Here is a 19,226-nt window from a genome sequence, read left to right as displayed (position 1 = left end):
TTTATCACGGGGGTATCAGCCAAGCTCTCCATCAATATGGTACAGGGCAGAGCAGCTGTGGAGGATTCTGGCTTTGAAGAATGGATGGTGGGGAGGCAGGGAAACCTGGTTGAGCATCAGTAGTAGGAGTAGGTAGATGAGGAGAGGGTTGGAAGCTTATGTGCATCCGAGAAGGCAGACGATGCCATGGCTTCTTCCTCCCACCCGCCCCTTCCTCCCTTTGTGCAGGTGAAGGGCTAGTGTGCACATAATTATCACAGATCACACTTGGGGGTTTCATGTCTTCCCCCAGCCCCACCCATGCCCCTGAGCCATCACCAACTACATTATTTCCAGAGCCCTATCTGTTACCAAGACCCATTGAGTACTCTTGAATGGAGAAGCGGTTGAAATGAATAAGTGGGTTAAAATAAAACTTGAAAGTCGGCTCCGCGCTTCTCCAGCTGGCTCTGGTTTGTGTTTGATAGGCTCCATCAGACCCTGGGGAATGAGCCCTTGAACTCCTCTGCTCCTATAGGCCGATCTGAATAACACTGCCCTCTGTGAATAGCAGTTATGTATTAGGAACCAAGCAGGATCTAAAATGCAACATGAACTTTCTATCGCATGTGGAAAGCTCTTCAGAAGAACCTCCCCGCACTCCACTCTCTAATTCACACAGATATGGTTTGCTTCAACCTCTGTAGCCTGTATCACACAGGCTCTGCCTCAAAGCTTCTCCTATTGTGGCTGCCATTGTTGGTATTCTGTGAAGGATGTGGCTCTCAAATGCATCACACCCTGGTCTGTAGGATTAACAGATACAACTGGGGCTTCTGCGGCAGCTCCTTCTGAACCCGCTCAGCCTCAGTGAGTCCCTGGTTTACCTAATCTCTCCTCAGTCTTGTGCAGAGTTTAGAGTTGGGCTCTCTTAGATCCGCGTCAGGCAGCCTCCCTGTGTGCTGCCCAGGAGGGCTGAAGGCTCCAATGTAATGAAAGGAACTCATAATCTATTTGGCCCAAAGAAACACCTGCTTACCAAGCCAGAGTGGAAAAAATGCTACGATGGTGCCAGCTGAACCCCGATCATCAAAGTTTAGAATATGCTCACACACAGGCCTTTTCGCCTTTGAAATGCATCTTCTCAAAGGGCCTCCCGGACATTTTCTCCATAGGATCTAATTTTGAAGTGGAGGGCAAGAATGAATCCTGACCACAAGGTTGAAAATGGAGACGGAAATGGTCCCTGCGTACCAGAAGTGATGCTGACATCCATGTTCCCTGGCCTTACCTGGGTGTGGCTCTGCCAGCCCAGGTGGCGGTGGTTAGAGTCTCATTTGGAGACCACAGCTGTCCCACGCCACAGCACTTCTTTGGGAGCTCAGGGTGAAGAAAGTTCCAGTTGTGAGGCTGATTGTCTCATCGGGGGAAGTTCCTAATGCTTCTTCTACACTCAACCAGATGTTTGAGGAAGCTCATTACCGCAGGCACAGTGAACCCTGGCATCATCCGCACCTCCCGCGTATCCCTTCAGTGCCAAGCTAATATGCAGCCAAACTTCAGGACCCAGCGGCTAACCTCTCCTGCTTATAGGGTCCTAGGAGCCTGGTCTCTCAGGAATGCCTCAGAGATAGCGCCATCCCAGGGAAGGAAACCCACAGTCATGGTCCTATCTGTCAACTGTGGGCAGCCTCCGGATCTCTGGTTTGGGAAGGGGACCCACTTCTCTCGCTGGAGCTCCCGGGGCAAAGTAGGAGGGCTGTGTGCTGTGGGTACCATGGGGATAGACAGCTTTACTGCTGACGGGGATGTGAGATGGCTTCGCAGACTCTCACGGCAGGTGAAATGGCTGCGATTGGCTATGCTCCTCTATGGCTAGTGCCAAGTGAAGCGCCCAGGCCACTGGGTTCCACTGCAGGCTCCCAGAACCCTGTTTCCTCTGCCCTACTGAACAATTGTGTGTGTGTGTGTGTGTGTGTGTGTGTGTGTGTGTGTGCTGTCTCGTTCTTGGAGGTCTGAACTTGGTCTGCACATGCTGATCAAGCAGTCTACCATTGAGCTGTTAAGCTGTGTTACACCCCTCCACCATTTTTATTTTTTATTTTGAGGCGGAGTTGCACACTAAGTTGCCCAGATTGGCTTTGAAATTGCAATCTTCCTGATTGCTCTACTACCAGAGTAATTAGGAACAAAGGCCTCCATTACTAGGCTCAGCTCTTAACACTGTCATGTGACATTTGACTGAGCCCTGGTTTGTGACTTGAGACTGGAATGAGGGACTTCCTTTCTGTTTTCTTCTCTGTTTCATGGTCCACTTCGACAATGACACCTAGTCACCAGTTCCTGTGTGATGTTTTGCATATGCTTAGCCCAGGGAGTGGCAGTATTAGAAGGTGTGGCCCTGTTGGAGTAGTTGTGACCTTGTTGGAGTAGATGTGTCCTGTGGTCATGAACTATAAGACCCTCATCTCAGTTGCCTGGAAGTCGGTATTCTGCTAGCAGCCTTCAGATGAAGATGTAGAACTCTCAGCTCCTCCTGCACCATGCCTGCCCGGATGCTGCCATGTTCTGGCCTTGAAGATAATGGACTGAACTTTTGAACCTGTAAGCCAGCCCCAATTAAATGCTGTCCTTTATAAGAGTTGTCTTGGTCATGGTGTCTGCTCACAGCAATAAGATCCTAAGACACTCAACTCAGTCATCATAGAAACAGGTGAGGTCACGGAAGCCACCTGGGTGCTCACACTGGACTCTCTGGCCCCTCCCCAGTCTAAACTCTCACTTACAAGCCTCTATATTCAGGCTTTGTAGACCCATATGGTCCATAGAGACTTCATATCCATAGACAAGTATTCACTGGACACTGACAACCTTCCAGGCCCCATATAGGCAGCAGTGACACACTAGGGGACAGTGACATAGCTCTGTTTTGTAACAAGTGTGTGAACTTGAACCTCTCTGTGCCTCAGTTTCCCACTCTTTGCCATAAGAACAGTGGTTACGAGTCTCTGTCATAAATAGGTATCCATGAAGCTTTTGGCATAGCCTGGGTGGCATAGTAAGAGGTATTATCACCACGGTCTCATTGAGAAACATCCCTCACAGAGAGCTCATTTATACGCCATGCTAACTGCCTGCCACATAGCTGAAAAGCCAGAAAATAAGCATTGGAAACAATTTTCTCCTTCTTCCTCTGACCCAGCAGTTCATAAATTAGCTTCTATTCCCTTTGAGGAATAGAAAAGGTCGAGGTGGGGGGAGGTCCTGGGCTTGCTTCTTCCTCTCTTCATGGAAGGGGGAACACAGTAAACATGAAATCGGGATGAGCAGCTCAATGGCGTCCAGCCGTCCCCTTCTTCCCCTAGACTGTGCCCTGCCTTCCTCTCTGGAGTGACATCACTGTCTGGGGAAGGGATCCAGCACTGCTGGTCTGAGTCTGAGTCCTGGGGCCTCTGTGGAGGGGCAAAGAACGTCCCCTCTGCTCTGCTGGAATTGAGAGGGTTTGGGGTTCCAGGTCCTAGTCCACCCTTGAATCTATTGCCAGTTGACTTTAAATCTAGAAGGAAGAGAGATCCATGGGCAAGCTCAGAAGCTAAGCTAAGGGGAGATAAAGTCAGAACCCAAAGGGAAACTGAGGAGTCTACTGGCGTCGATTCAGTCCTCATGTGACTGGGCTTCAGTGTCTAACAGCGGCTAGAAGCAGTGGGCAGAGGAAAATACCAGCATGAGGGTCTGGCCATACTGGGGGTCCAGCTGGGGGAGGAGTAGTTCTCCCGACCAGAGAGGACCGATCAAACTTGGAGTGTAAGAAATGATGAGCGAACCCAGGCTGCAGCCTAGCAGAGTCCACACCACATCATTTCTCCCCTAATGACTTGCACATATCATGCCAGAGGAGTTAATCAACAGACAATTGCTGCCTGGGTTGTTAAAAAAAATAACTGTCTCTGTAAATTCTATAATGAACTATGAAAATACCACCGGCCAGGGAAGAGGCAAGGAGGGAGGAATACGAGAGAGAGCAGGATACTGAACAATCTCATAAAAAAGAACTTCTTCCTGCGTCCCAGAGATGCTCTGAACGCGCTCTCTGTGTTCCCTAACAGTCATTAAAATGTATAAAATGAATGTTTTTAAAGCAGCAATACTAAGAATTATCACTGCTGCAGTTGCCTGGCAACCTGAGACTTTGGTTATTTTATTTCTAAACAGGGAATGCTATAAACTGGTATCCGGAGTTTGTGCAAATAGTTCTAAATTGATGTTCTCCCTGTAAATCAGGGGAGATAATCCAGCATTAATGTGCATTTAGAGGAGGTTAAATATGCACATGTGCGCTTCTCTCATACACAGAGATTCTTACACAGAGCTTCTCCCCAATTTCATGCTATCTTGAGTCAATCTTAGCGTTGATATTCTTTTGCATTTTTTTCCCTGATAAGTATCTATTTAATTTTATGGTACCTGTAAGTAATCTACATTCAATCCAGGGGCCTAGGACTGTGTGACGCCAGGGGTGTGGGATGTCATGGCTAACAGCGGTTTGTAACACATGCTCCAATTTCCCAGTCTCCCAAACCTCTTCAGTGAGTTCCCAGTTCTGAGAAAGTGGAGGACTCCCAAATCTATCCAGACACCAGGCAGATGAGTGATGAGATATTTAAGGCCAGGTGGGAGAATGCCTGCAGTGGTGGCCCTGTACGGCCCAAACGGCAGACCTGCTGCCGCACCTGGTGTCTGCAGGCATCTGCGCCCCACAGCCTCTCAAATGAACAGAAGTGTTAACATTTTAGGAAAAGCTGTCTCTGTGTATGAAACACTAACCCTCCACCCCCTGAGTCTCTGGCATTGGTTTTAGTATTGCCTGCTGGTTTGAGGGGATTGCTGTGCTCAGGTGCTCTGAAGTCCTTAAAATAATGTCGATTCCTTACCCTACTTGGGTCTGAGGAAGCAAGAGTTCCCACTACAGGCTGTGCAGGGATGTTCTGGCCCTTTGGTGAGACAGAGACTTCTGGAAGTAGCTGCTGCCTGGAGAGCTTATTTGTAGTCTGATGTTTGACGAGAGACTGTCCCCAGTGCATTTCAAGCTCTGTGGAGCCATTCCAGCAGAGGGAAGTGGAACAGGCACGGGTGTCTGTGCCCAGCACTTGCCAGTGACTACCGTGAGCAAATGGGGCATCTTTGGGCACAGAGAAAACATCACAAGTTGCCGGAGAGCAGCATCATAGACAGACACAACATTAGATTGTTATAGGATGATATTCCATGACCTTACGAAACGGGGCATCCAGACATTAGCAAATAAATATCTGTGGTTTCCGAGCAGAGTGCAAACACCCTGCTGGCAAAATGAGCACATAGACGTGAGGTTTTGGGACTAAATTCCTTAAATAGCAAAGAGATTAAGAGGGCTTTCCAGAAAAGCCCCTAGAACTCACTGCATGACAGCTTGGAAGTGCTTTTTAAGAACTGACCTGTGCAGAAGTGGCCAGCTCAACAGGACAATGACCTTAGTGTGCCACAAGCTTCCTCTCACAGAATAGAACTCCCCCAGAACAGAGACAAGACCAGGAGGAGCCACAGACGCTCTCTAGGCCCACATGAGAGATCGTCCTAACACACACAGCCTCTTTCTTGCTATCAAACCAACAAGCAGCCTGTTCCCCTTCCTTTCACATCAATTCCCAGCTGCCGACCCATCAAGAAGGAACCTAGATTTATACAAAAAAAAAAAAAAAAAAGTCTCTGGTCTCTTTAGTGGCCAGTTCTCAATTAAAAGGCTTCATCATTTTTCAAAAGCTCAAGCACACTGGTTTGGCTCCTGTGAAGCCCATAATAAGCCCCTGCTCATATTGGATTGTGTGGCTTATTAAAGTGATGGTTTCTCCAAATGCAGTGACAGTTATAAGTGAACTCATGGGCCTTGGGGGCTTGAGGGATCAGTGTGAGAAGAACATGCTTTCTCAGGGCTTGTACCCATCACAAGACAACGTGTAAAAGGGACCAGGCTCCATTGGAGAGAACTTAGTTGCAGTTAGAATTTCGGGGTCTCTAGAAAGTCTGTGATCCTCAGAAGGGCTGGGATATCAGAGTACTTTAGTTGAAGCCAAGTTCTCCCCGACAGATCCATCCTTGCAGTGTCTCCCCCCCCCCCCCCACCGAGGACCAGATCCCAAAGAGAACACCTAGAACACTGGTTTGCGGCATGAGAATTCCTGCTAATATCTCTGCTCATTCCCCCCCCCACCCGCCCCTTCTCTGTCAGTTGTGGAGATTCCTAGCACCTCGATGTGCAAGAAGCGGTGAGAAATAGCAGACAACTATAACGAATGAGCCTGGGAGAAAATTTGCAAATGTGCTGTCAGAAATCTCAGAACAAGGACAGATTTCCCTGGGTGTGAGACTCCCTGAAGTAAGAGGAGAGTAATTTGTGCTTTCTGTCATTGCTGGAGCTGACTGGGAGGGGGAGGGCTGGTGCCCTTGCTGATCTCCTTGTGTGCCCCCCCCCCTGTGCTTTTCTGAATGGTGTCACTATTTAGGACTGATAAATGAATGGCAGAGGGATTAGCCAGGGCAGCTTGAGCTGCATAATGGCTGAGGTGGGGAAGGCCTGTGCCTGTCTTCTGCAGAGGCCACATCATCTGCAGAATCAGAACCATTCAGAACACATCGAGGGTGCCTGTGGGAGCACCCAGTATGGGTAATGAATCCCAACTCACTTTCCGGCTTGCCCACAAGACAAATGGTCCGGTACAATGATGAAGAGAAATGGAGACGGGTTATATCCCCTCTGTGCACATTCCAGTTAATTTCCCAGAAGCAAACACAAGTAATGCTGCTTCTAAGCAGTTGTCTAGGGTGACAGATGAAGAGCAGGGGGGTGGGGTCTTGTGTTTTGGAGAGATGGGGGAGGGTGGGCAAAGAATATGAAGTTTGATTTTTCTGGGATTGCTTTTTCCCCTGAAAGTGAATGGAACACTAAGAAACATACCCTTGCTGGGAAAGCCAAAGCAAAGGGAAACCTGCTGCCCAGAAAGGTTTAGTCTGCTAACACAATGCCGCATAGCATGGCTCTAGAGTGCTGTCATTTGATGAAGGGAATGTGGACCATCCTGCTGGGCTGTACACCCTGCTGTGTAGAGGCAGCCAATATCTATCAGGCAGAACTTGATGAGAGCAGAGAGCAGCCAGACACTTGACCTCCACAACTAACCGTCTCCCAAACTGGGAAAAGCCACACAGCTTGATCTTGTCACCAACTGCCTGGCAGATTTGAGTAAATCTTTGTCTTACCATTCTATATTCTGAAAGACAATACCTTCTAGTCGACTGATCAGTTTGCAAAGGAGATTCACTGACACCAAATGCTAACTAAGTCTATGCTGTGGCTGAGAATACAAGAAAATATCTGAACAAAAGTCTTTCAAAGTTTCTGCAAGATGGCAGTCATCATGGACCAAAGGATAGGAGGACAGATCCCCGGTCATAGCATGGCTGGTCAGGCCACCATGTTTGCTGACACTGAGTAGTGTGCTTTCCAGCAAGCTTTTAGTGATTTGTTAGGCAGGACCAAGGTCACTGATGGAAGCTCTTGTCCACAGCAAATGGCTGTTAGGGTCAGGGGACCACTCTTGACATGTTCTCATGCAGACACAACATTTACGTTAAGTTTATGTTTATGTACAATATAAACACTTTGCTCATCACCTGTGTGGCCGAAATGTTAGGAAGGGACTCCTAACATGGAATTAAGCAGGATGTCCAGAGGGGGTTGATGACATTCTATTACAGTTTGTCAGCTTTCCCAAGAGGGCAGGTGGCTGGCCATTAGGACTAGCCAATGTTAAAAATATGTTTAACCTAACAAGAGACCTTGAGCTGGTAATAAAAACAACTCGTGGGGCTTTCCTATTTGTTTACAGTGGAACCAAACTGCAACCAGAAGGAAGATACCTTTACCTAATCAAAAATTTCCATATGCTTACATTTCCCAGCCCTCCCACCATCAACTCAATAATCTGAATAAATCAAACAGGTGTGATCTAATTACTACCTAGCCAGTAGTGACCTTATTGCAAGGTGGCATTTTGAGCTGTATCTACATGATGGCCCAGGAAGTTGTATGTTCAAAGACGTGATCCTCACTTTCTGTAAGTCAACCAGGTCCTGTAGCATTGTTAGTTCTCCCCCACCAGGACCCTTTTCTTTGCCAGGTCCCCAATATTCTGGGTTACTTCACAGCAGAAATCATAAAACATGATGAACCCTCACCCTGAAACTGTCCTTACAAGGACAGGGAGTACCATACTTGGGTTTATGTGGCCGGGATACCAATTTCAAGAAGGGGTAGAGCCAGGATTATAAGTACCAGGTAAGCCCCTGAGGGCAACCCAGAACGATCCTCCTGGTGGGAAATGGTGTCTGGGTGTCTGTTATCAATTTGGACCAGAACTAGGGAGAAAACAAGGATTTTCCAGGACTTCCAGGACATCCCCGAGTCCCCTATTTCTCCCACGGCAGTAATTGGCATTTAAAGGATTTTTATGGGTTAAAACAAAGTGTCCCCTACATGGTTACTCATGGTAATTCTGTGAGGCAAACGCTGTTTCCACTTAAATCTGACAAAATGGAAGCGAACCAGAACAATAGCCATCACCAGTGGTCATTGCTGACAGCCTTCTAGATCAGGAAGAAAAGATTTTCACACCTATTCTGCATCTTATTTCCCTGTGATGCACATAAAATACAGAGTCGTAACCCAGAGCCATAACCCTCATTTTAAGATGAGTGGAAGTTCCTGTAGCTGGTGGGAGACACGGCTGAGTTGGGCAATGGGGGTGAGCGGCGAGGGGTGACTAAGGCTGGGTCATTCACAAGCACTGGTGACGTGGCATGCTTAGAGCTTTCCCAGAAATGAGAGAAGCTCTGAGTCTGTCTTCCTGGAGCAGTAATGGTAAAAAGGCAAGGAGCCTATATATGGGGTAAACATTTCCATGGAATGAGACATGGATACCCCATCCCCCACCCTAGGGCTATCAGATGTAACACAGGATGCCTGTGATGTCCTTGCAATAATAAAGGGGTCGGACTTGAACTAAAAATAATGTGTTTACCCGACATCCATATCTAATGAGAGGAACTCTGGCGGCTTTAATCTGACTGCTCCACTGCTCTCTGGTCACTGCACGCCACACCATGGAGCAGACCCACTGACGTGATGCTGACATCACCCCACTAAAGGTAATTATGACGAGAGGCCACCATGGATAGCTTTCTGTTTTGTCTTAGAGGCCTCACATAAGGACGGTGCCAGAGTTAAGTATCTGCAACACTTTCCAATTTGGAAGGTGATGCATTAAATGATCGCTAGCTAAAGCTAATCTCTGTCACTGACCTCATAGCCCAGACCAGACTGACCCTCAGCTGCACCCCTCTCAGGGCATCCTTCCGGGCCAGAGACCACTCAGTCAGTCACAGCTCTCTCTAACGGGATGCACACAGCATCTTGCTGTCCAGTCACTTACTTGTATGGGATGTGTTTGCTTCCATTGACCAAAGCCAGGATGACGTTGCCCAGAGCGGATAGTGAGAGGCACAGCCCCGAGCCTCCTTCTCGGTTTTTGCTGAGAGCTTTCACACAGCTGCCAAGGTCGATGAGATGCAGGCGGCTGCGACCTCCAGACACTGGTACAAGGGAAGACACAAGAAGAGAACGGGAGACTGGTTAAGTTCTGGGGAATACATTTTCTCTTCTTCCTGGAGCTCTCTGGGAATCATGGGAAAGGTAAAGACAAACATCTGGTAACACACACAAGCCAAGCACAGACTTCAAATACCATCAGGGCTCTTAAATTGTCTTCCACACACCACAAGCCTTCTCAAATCTATTGTCTTTATTTTACAAATAAAAGCATAATTCCTGTAGATCAAATGGTTCATTGTAGGAAGGTAAGGGTTTTAGCTAACGGTTCAGTGGATGACAGAGTTCTGAAACTTACCCAGTCGAAACCCCAACAGTTCGTGAGTGATTATCTAGTCTAGCCAGGTTGGTAACTCCAGGAAAAATCTGGAAGACGCGAGATCCAGGTGCAGAGGCAGGGGAGACTCAAGTGTTTGCTGAGTGTCTGCCAACTGCCAGGTGCACGGACATCTATCTTACTCAGTTCTCACACAAAATCACCTCAGCACCATCATCCTCTTCTTGTAGATGAGAAAATTAAAGTTCAGAAAGGCAAAGAATTTCACCCACAGATTCAGGCTACGATAAAGCAACAGGGAGCAGACTGTATCTTGTATCCAAAGCAACCAAAACTAAACAGAATGTGTATAAAATAGCTGTTTTTAAGACATTAGTCATTAGACAGAGGAGAGCGACACTTGAGGAACATGAGAGTAATAAGTAGACACTTGCGGTGTCTCATCTAGCTCCCAGGCTTGGGGTAAAGAGCCCAGATAGAACCTCATTGGCCTGATGAACTCAAGAGAGAAAGAATCCAAAGTCTAGAGAAATCAAGGCAGCAGCCACGGGCAGGGCAGAGCACTGGAAAGGAAAGAACTCGGATTTGCAGATAGTCTCTGGAAGCTTCCTCTGTGTGCTCATCAGCAGGTGCACACAGGAAACTGTGGAGGTACGGCCAGGAGCGTCTGCTTCCAACAGTCCGATTGGAAAATCTAAAGGTTCACGAGCAAACACAAATGAGCATGAAAAGAAGCAGATCCACAATCCCGCGATGAAAAAGTCTTTGAAATAAACTCAGAAAAGCAGAGCCATTAGAATCCACAGAGAAGGCAATGAAAAGCAGTTACTGCCATTCCGTGTCCAGATGCTTCCACAGAGACACGGCCACCCTGAGCCGCAGGACGAGATCTGCCTCGATTAAAACAAAGTGTGTACAATAACCTTGAAGAGATTGAGAACAAAGTTGGGATTACATCCGAGAGTTCATGGTGGGTTACACATTAGCGAAAGGAAAGGTTAGCAAATCTAAGAGTGTATCAGTGTAAATCTTCAGAATAAAATATAGAAAAAAATACAAACATAAACAACGAAAGTAAAGAGTGAGGGGGAGAGAGAGAGAGGGGGAGGAAATTAAAAGGGCTACAAAACAACCTCAGGTGTCTAAAATATATGTGCTTGGATTTCCAGCGTGTACACAGAGGCAGTATTTGAATACATAACCTCCCACACTTTTCCCCAAGTGATGGAAACCACCAACCCACAAATCTAAAAAGCCCAGTCAAGAAGAATGAACAAAACCAGTGAAGCAAATGATAATCACACTGCTCAGAGCAGAAAAGAGGCCCAAGGAGCAAAAGCACGTTCCATACAAAGGAACGAGGGTAAGCGAGGTGGCCAAGTTCTCCTTAGAAATAAGCAAGAAGATAGCACAGAAACATTTCAAAAGTTAAAAATTGTCAAAGCTCCTTTAGTCAACATCCAGAAAAAGCATCATTAAAAATAAAGAGAAAAGAAATACTTTTTTTTTGTCTTGATGTTGGGTTAGGAGGGTGGTTCAGTGGGTAAGAACACTTGCTATGCAAACCTGAGAACCTGGGTTTGAATCAGCAGCAGTCACAGAAGTAGCAGGCATGGCTAGGAAGCCCATAAGCCCAGCACCGCGGGGCGAGATGGAGGTGCAGATGGGTAGAACCCAGAAACTCTCTGACCAGTCAGACTGATTGAACCTTAGGGCTTAGGAGAGAGCCTGTCTATAGGGATTGAGGCACAGAGCCACAGAGGAAGACATGAGACACATTCCTTTGGCTTCCCCATGCCTGTGCATAGGTGTGTGCACATAAGGCATATATTCTCCATACCTGTCCCAACATCAGCAGTTGGCTTCATGTAAGGGACATTCAAGTAACACTTCTACGTAACTGAACTCAAAGATCATTTCTGAGGGCAAGGTATGGTTTGATGTTGGGTAAGAATTTGGGGAAAATCGTCTTGGAGCCCTCAATTCCCCTGCCTGCTGTTGGCCAGGAACATTCCAGAAAGCACAGCACTGCGGCTGAGCCCTTCTCCAGCTTGGTCCCCACACAGTAGACATTGAATGACGCTCATTCTGCTCATTTCCAACTGTCCGAGGGGCAACCCCTTCTCGGGGAAGCCATATCATTTCAAATCATGCAAGATTAGCTTGTGGCAAAGAGCTAGGGAAACAGGTATTTTTAAACAAAATATCGTCTGTTTTTCAGTCCAATTATATAGGCAGGAAAGGCTTAGGTATTCCTCGCACATCTCAGATGAAAGGGCAAAGACAGAGACCAATTTGGACTTCCAGACTTAATAGTCCATTTGATGTAATGGAATAAAATGTATAATGTACACACAGGGAAACAGGACCCAGAGAACAAAGGATGGCTTAGAGTGTGTTGAAGAGTTTTATAAAATACCTGTAATTACCAGCATGACTCAGAATGAGAGGCACCCTTATGCAATGGAAAGAGCTGCTCTGTGCCCTCTGCCCACTGGTGTTTGGGGTCAAAGAATCTCGCTCTCCCGAATGGTGTTCTATCAGCGGACGCAGGCTGTTTGATAGCGTCAAGAACTTACATCACCACAAGCGCCTATGGAGAGAGTCACTTTCGATAAATGAGCAAAGGCGGTGGAAATTACTACAGGTGAGGAGCAGGCTCCTTATCTGCCTTTCAGATTTCTGAGACCAACAACATAGGAGTTAAATGAACATAGTCCAATCTGCCTTGAGCAATTGTGTTTTTTAATTTTTAGAAAGCGTTGCACGTATTCCAGGCTGGCCATGAACTTGCTATGTTGCTGAGGATGACAACTCTGAACCTTTGGTGTCTCTGTGTCTCGCTTGTGTGCTGAGGGAACAGGACTGTGTTCCTACCACACTCAGTTTGTGTGATTCTGGGATCAAACCCAGGCTTCAGGCGTGTGAGACTCCAACTCAGCACACCCTCAGCCCCGGTTTTTTATGTTTTGAGTCCAGAGATAGACCAAACCAAATTATCCACATATTTTACTTTCCCAACAGGGAGCAATGCACTAATCTTAACCTATTTCTGAACCACACTGAATAGAGTACCAGCTAGGTCCTGGGGAATACTAAATTCTCCTACTATCACCTAATGCCTACATTACACATTAATTGGGCTGAAATGGTAGACGGGAAGGCTGAGGTCCATGCTGAGAGAAGAGTTACCCATGGTGTCATCGAAAATTAATGCTGAGTCAGATGGAAACCCAAAGTGAACTCTTGAAACACACATAGCCTTCTGCCTGTATTGCACATAAATAAATGTGGCTTCCAATATGGCAGCAGTCTGGAATCATCTGGGATCTGCCAAGAACTACTGCTGTCTGCCTCCCACTCCCAGGCCTTCCTCATTGGATTGGGCTGGACTACAGAACAGGCACCGGGATTCACATCCAAGTCCTCAGACAACTGTCACACTCTGTCACCTCTGTAAGACACTGGCTGGTACCAGCACGCCAAGAGCTTGTGGCTGCTTTGTTTAAGCACTTCGGTTCCAAAGCAATGTGCTGTCAGTCTACCAGGAGATCAACAGTTTATGACACTTGCATCTATTATGCAACTAAAATACAAATAACACAGAAGCCCAATAGAACACTATTATATATGAAGTTTGAACAGTTATTTTATTTTTTAATTTATCTATTATTATATGTGTGCACACTGTAGCTGTCTTCAGACACACCAGAAGAGGGAGCCAGATCTCATTATGGATGGTTGTGAGCCACCATGTGGTTGCTGGGAATTGAACTCAGGACCTTCGGAAGAGCAGCCAGTGCTCTTAACCACTGAGTCATCTCTCCAGCCCGAAACATTTATATATACGTCAAGCTTAATGTTTTGGGAAGATGTCTTAAGGAAAAGAGTCAAGTTAACTCAGATGTACCTGAGAAATTAGAGTGGGGGTGGGGGGTGGGGAACAAAAGCCAGAAAAAGTTGGTAGCAAACAGGTCTTTTAAGTTCTTGATTAAGCCGAAAAGTCGTCTCGAAGGGAATTCCTCGCTGCGTGCCCCTAAGATCAAGATGAATAAATGCACACTTGTTACACACACTTGTATCTTTTGATATGGTTCCCCTGTTCAGCGGACTTTCTGTGTGAACTGACCAGCTTCCGGCAGTGTACTTAGTGTGCCCATAGCGACAGCCTGCCCAAGGATGGTTTGCATGCTGGGTTAGATATTTGAGACAGATAGTCAAAAGGTAGAAGAACAACTTTTCCTAGGCTCAGTTTCCTAGGGGTCAGTCCATGGTGGCCTGGCCCCGCCGGGAGGCAAGACTGAATGAACCATAGTGGCAAGAGTGTGTGGTAGAAGAGACTGCTCATGTCATAGCAGCCAGGAAACATACAGAAATAGACAGAGGCAAGGGCCAAGATCTGCCCTTGGAACATATGATTCCCCAGTAATCTGCTTCTTCCAGTGACGCTGGCTCCTGCCTCTCCCACCTCTCAAGAGTCAACTCAAAATTTCAAGGCATTAAACCATTCATTAGGTCAGAGCCCTCAGGGTCTATCAGCTCTGGAATAGCCCTTACATGCATACCTGGAGGTGTGCCTTGCTAATCCCCTAGGTAATTCAAAATCCAAACAAGTTGGTCTTGATTTCCAAAACTAGCTGTTTTATATGGTAGAGGGAGCTGGGGTTAAAATACAGCAACATTCCATTGAATATAATACACAGGTCCTGGGCACTGGCTTGCAGGCACAGGACCAGCACCGCAGAGACCCAAGACCCAAGAGTACCAGAGTCTTCTGTTCTCAGAAAGTACATAGCCTGGTGGGGCCCAGCAAGCGTGGGAGAGAGAGCTATACGGTAGAATGGGACAGAAGCTGCTATGGGCTTCTAAGGAGAAGAATCTTATGTAGTCGGGAGATTCTGGGAAGTTGTAAGGAACAGGCAGGCTCTTATGGAGGAAGAAGGCTTGAGATCCTTCACTCTTCCTGTTGCTTTCCCTTCCTTCCAGCCTGAGGTGAGGCAGTTCTGACAGTGATGGTGGGAGAGATTAAAAATGCAAGCACAGTTTGGCAGCATCCGTTCATAACTGACTCTGGCTAGGGAGCTGGGAGTCAGTCCCTCACTGTGCATCCATCTACCTGCTCATGTCTCTGTGAACTGACCAACTTCTCTCAGTGTAGTTAGCACACCCACAGCACCAGCCTGCACGAAGGCACTGCCGGGCACAGTAGCGAGGCTCGCCCACTTTAGAAGCACATCTGCCGAGCAGATGGAGGGATCCTTCGAGCCGTTTGAACTCTTCAGCCCTGGGTAGGACATGGCTGGTTTAGGTCATTCTGCAGCCTTTGTGAAGAGTGTTTGACTGAAACCAGACAGCCAAGATGAAGGAAGCTGTCAGATTAGACTTGTAAGCAGCTGAGTGCAGACGTGGATGCCTTAGGATACCTAAGTGCATGGTCACACATTCCTGTATCTGTGGACAGCCTAGACTATGATGGCTCTCAAGGAGGAAGCCAGGTGAGAATGAATCAGACGTCCAGCATTAGTTGTTGGTGGACGCTGGATATCCACAAGATTGTTCATCAAAGAGATGCATTGAAATTATCAATTATTATTATGTATATGTATGATGTGTGTTATGAGTACAGGTATGTGCATGCTATGGCATGTGTGACGTCATTTCTCCCTTCTACCATGATTACTGGGGATGGAATTCAGGGCATCTGGATTGAGTGGTAAGCACTTACCTGTGGAGCTATCTCACCAGCCTACAAATGGATGCTTTTACTGTCCATGCTTATGCAAAGGACAATGAAAACTGACTTCACCTGTGTCACCAACCCGAAGTGACACAGTTATCCATTATGAGGAGTAGCACTTGGTCACAAAGGCCTCTCCCCAGTGATGAATTTGTACAGAGCCTACAAGCCCTTATAGATGTAACAGTAAGGACTTACGAATGGGGAGAATTAACTCTGCTAATATTCCAAAAGTAGTGGAAACTGGGGGGCTATTTTAAGCCCAACCTGATAACTATCTACAAAACAGCAATAGGTCAACAAAGAATGTTCTTTTCCTATTTTGACTGGAAGGTTTTATCCATCTCTTGTCTAAGTGTGTGTGTGTGTGTGTGTGTGTGTGTGTACATACAATGCATAGATAGGTCTAAAACTTGGGCACACACATACACACACTATGTATTTAGTTCTTGCAGCAGAGATCGCCGCCCCTGAATCCATCATCAGGCTAAGCCTCTCCCAGTTGGTTAACAGCTCCGCTTCCTGCTTCCCCGCAGGGTGACTAATTAATAAACCTTCCCTTAATTGAGTTCTGGCTGCCAAGTCCACAGGGATTATAACTTATATATAAGTAAACAAAATTTCCATTTTAAACAACACGCCAAATCTTCTCATTATGGGCTAGGCACATAAATCCACTGAAATCCTGCTGGGCTCCAGGCTGGGTCTGAATCTTTGCCCTTGAGGTGTTGTAGCCCTGGCAGGTGCGAGCCGTTTGCCCTTTGCCCTCTGCAGCCTGGAACCTCCATTTCTCTCATCTAGTTTACTGCCACACCAGGCATCACCTGAGAGGTTTGGAAGCCATTGGTGGCATCTGCCTTTTCCTTTCACTTGAATTTATTATTTAAAAGCAATTTTCATGCACAACTTAGAAATAAAAAGATTAAATATTTGATAGGTGTTCAGGATTTGGTGGGACCGACTTGGGAGCAAGTCATTCATTTTAGAGAATGTTCTTTTACTTTGTGGTAGAGTCAGAAATTCAAATTTTTACATTTGAAGCACTTCAATGAAATCTTTCCGCATTTTCACCGTTTGCTTTGGCTATCAGGTTCTAAGATGCAAATAAGACGAAGAAATAAATAAATAAAAAAAAAACACCAAAAGAGAGCTGCTGCTTGGTGTACAACTCTTTGGGCCCTCTGAACCTCTCTGCGTGGTGCCTTTAGGAGCCCTGTCTGAGGCAGAGGTGTCAGGAGTTCCTTTTGCTGACCTTGTCAGAACTCACTGAAGACTCCGATGATTGTTACTATTGACAGCTGTTTAAATGACTAAGGTAAGAGTGTTCCAATTGTCACAGGAACTTGCTAAGACTTTACCCAGAAAAAGCAGCTTGGGTGGGACTTACAGAGTTGGGTTGCTGGGAGAAAGGAACTCATGATTCCGCTGCAGATTTCTGAGCTCCTGGTCTTGTCCTGAGTCCTGTTTCTGGCCTCAAGATTGTGACGCTAAATGAAAGTGCTTGACATGGTGTGGACTTCTCTCTGAGAATTATTGTCCTTTAAAAGATTCCCATTCAACATGTCCAGCTGTTCCCAGTCAAACCCTTACAATCTCTGGCTGTCAGGGAGATCTGGTCCTACTTAACAACGGTACTCTTTGGGGTGGGGCTCTCTCAGAGTGACAAGTGACAGCCAGGGTTTCTAGATTCCTGAGGAACTGCTCCATCTGCTTTCCGGATCTGTGCAGGTGGCCTTGGCTAGTGGAACCCTAGGTCTGGGCAACTGTTTTCATTCATTAACCTGGTGGGGATGGGAGGCAGGTCTCAGGGCCAGTCAAAATGGGATGGCAAAGAACAAGGAAGATAAGCCAACAAGTGATACATTAGCCAGAGAAACAAATCCCAAGTGCGCCGTGTTAAAGGAAAGAAGTCAGGCACAAAGGGGCCCATTTGGGCCACAGGACTGATTCACATACAACTCTGGGTAAAGGTCAAATGCAGACAGAAACAGTGCTTTCCAGAGACTAGAGGTGGGCTAAGGGATGACCATAAAGAGCAAAGAGAACTTTCCAGGCTACAAATTATTCCTTAATAAACCTGCATCTAAGACTCGAAAACACTGTAGCTAAGCTAGGTGTGGTAGGTACATGGCTGCAATCTGGCACTCGGGAGGCTGAGGCAGGAGGATTACCACTTCAGGGATACCCAGGCTAAATAGTGAGACATTGTTTCAGAAAACCAGAACAAAGGTGAAAGCAAGCAGACAAGCCAACAAACTCTAGAGAGTAGAAGTGTGGGAGGGGTCAGGCCGACGGAAGCAATGAGGTGAGAGAGGATTTTTCAGTTGAGGACACCAGGAACCCCAGGGAACTATCTCCAGGAACATTTTTCAAGTCTTCTGGGTCACAAGGACACTTGAGGAGAAACTATGTGTGTCTCCCTGTTCATGGATCATAGGTGGATGTTTTACTTTCAGATTTTCCTTGGAATAGGGCCTCCTATAATTATCAAGACAAGGTTTCTCTCTTCACTCAGGTTTTGCTGCTTTCCTGGTATCCACAATCATTCAAGAAGAACTGGAGTTAGGTGCTTGGGCTTCGAAGGCCCTACCAAGATGTTCTTGAGAGTCCCTGCCTCCTTAGCCCAGTCCTGTTGCTCAGGTCTTGTCAGAAAGTCTAGTGAATCAACAGAGCACTGGGCTCCTGGATCAAGATCCCCATATATAGGCACTCAGTTAAGAGTTAGCACCCAGCTCTGGCAGGCCTAGAGTGTACACTGCCGACAGGCAAAGAGGAGTAATTGTTTCATGCCCAGTCTTAGCTTTGAGAAAAGAGGCAGGCGGGGACTGTGAACAGGGCTGGGGTCTGGCTGTGTGGCTCTGTCACAGAGCAAGCAATGTGCTAGCATTTATACAGGCAACACAGAAGGAACAGTGCACACCTGGCCGTTCTTTCAAAGTATGATTTATAAACTATTCAGAAACATGACTATTACTTCCTAGCCTATAGGGCAAACTCAACATAGTGATGAATGGCATGTTGAGAAGTCCTCTCGTGGCTTACTATCGTTTCAGTCAGAGTGGGGTGATGGCTATACTTGGTTGTCAACTTGACTACATCTGGAATGAACTAAACCCCCACATAGAGGGCACATCTGAGAGGGATTTCTGCTTAATTTGAGGTGGAAAGATTTACTTCTAATCTGGATCTTTGAAGTAGGAAGACACACACACACACACACACAGAAAGTCAGAGAGAGAGAGAGAGAGAGAGAGAGAGAGAGAGTCATTCTCTAAGCTCTGTTATTCTCTAGAACCCTGGCAATACAGGTAGCGATCCCTGCAGGACTTGTGAACAGAACTAAGGTGTTCAACAGCTGTTTTTCTTTTTCAAATTCATTATTTCACAGATCCAGGGCAGTGCCATTTGTAAGTTATCATTGCCCAAAGCTACCCTTTTGTCCCTGTGCAGCTCAAAAAGTGAGCCTAGGCCTAGAATCTACAATTATCTTGAACTCCAGACGACTGAGCTGCCACAGTTGATACCCACACCCT

The 19,226-nt window shown here is 46.7% G+C and overlaps 1 protein-coding gene across 1 annotated transcript in view; it reads right to left on the bottom strand.

The window, feature by feature from the left end:
* Positions 1 to 19,226, bottom strand: part of Kif26b (kinesin family member 26B) — a 411,439-nt gene that overhangs the window by 42,897 nt on the left and 349,316 nt on the right. The window contains exon 10 of the mRNA XM_052200951.1: positions 9,504 to 9,663. Coding sequence (XP_052056911.1) covers positions 9,504 to 9,663 — 160 coding nt within the window. The remainder of the gene's footprint in view (positions 1 to 9,503; positions 9,664 to 19,226) is intronic.

Source organism: Apodemus sylvaticus, chromosome 12 (genome assembly GCF_947179515.1).
Source record: "Apodemus sylvaticus chromosome 12, mApoSyl1.1, whole genome shotgun sequence".
Classification (NCBI taxonomy): Eukaryota; Metazoa; Chordata; class Mammalia; order Rodentia; family Muridae; genus Apodemus; species Apodemus sylvaticus.
The sequence above is the reverse complement of the archived record's forward strand: the minus strand, read 5'-3'. Positions and strand labels throughout refer to the sequence as shown.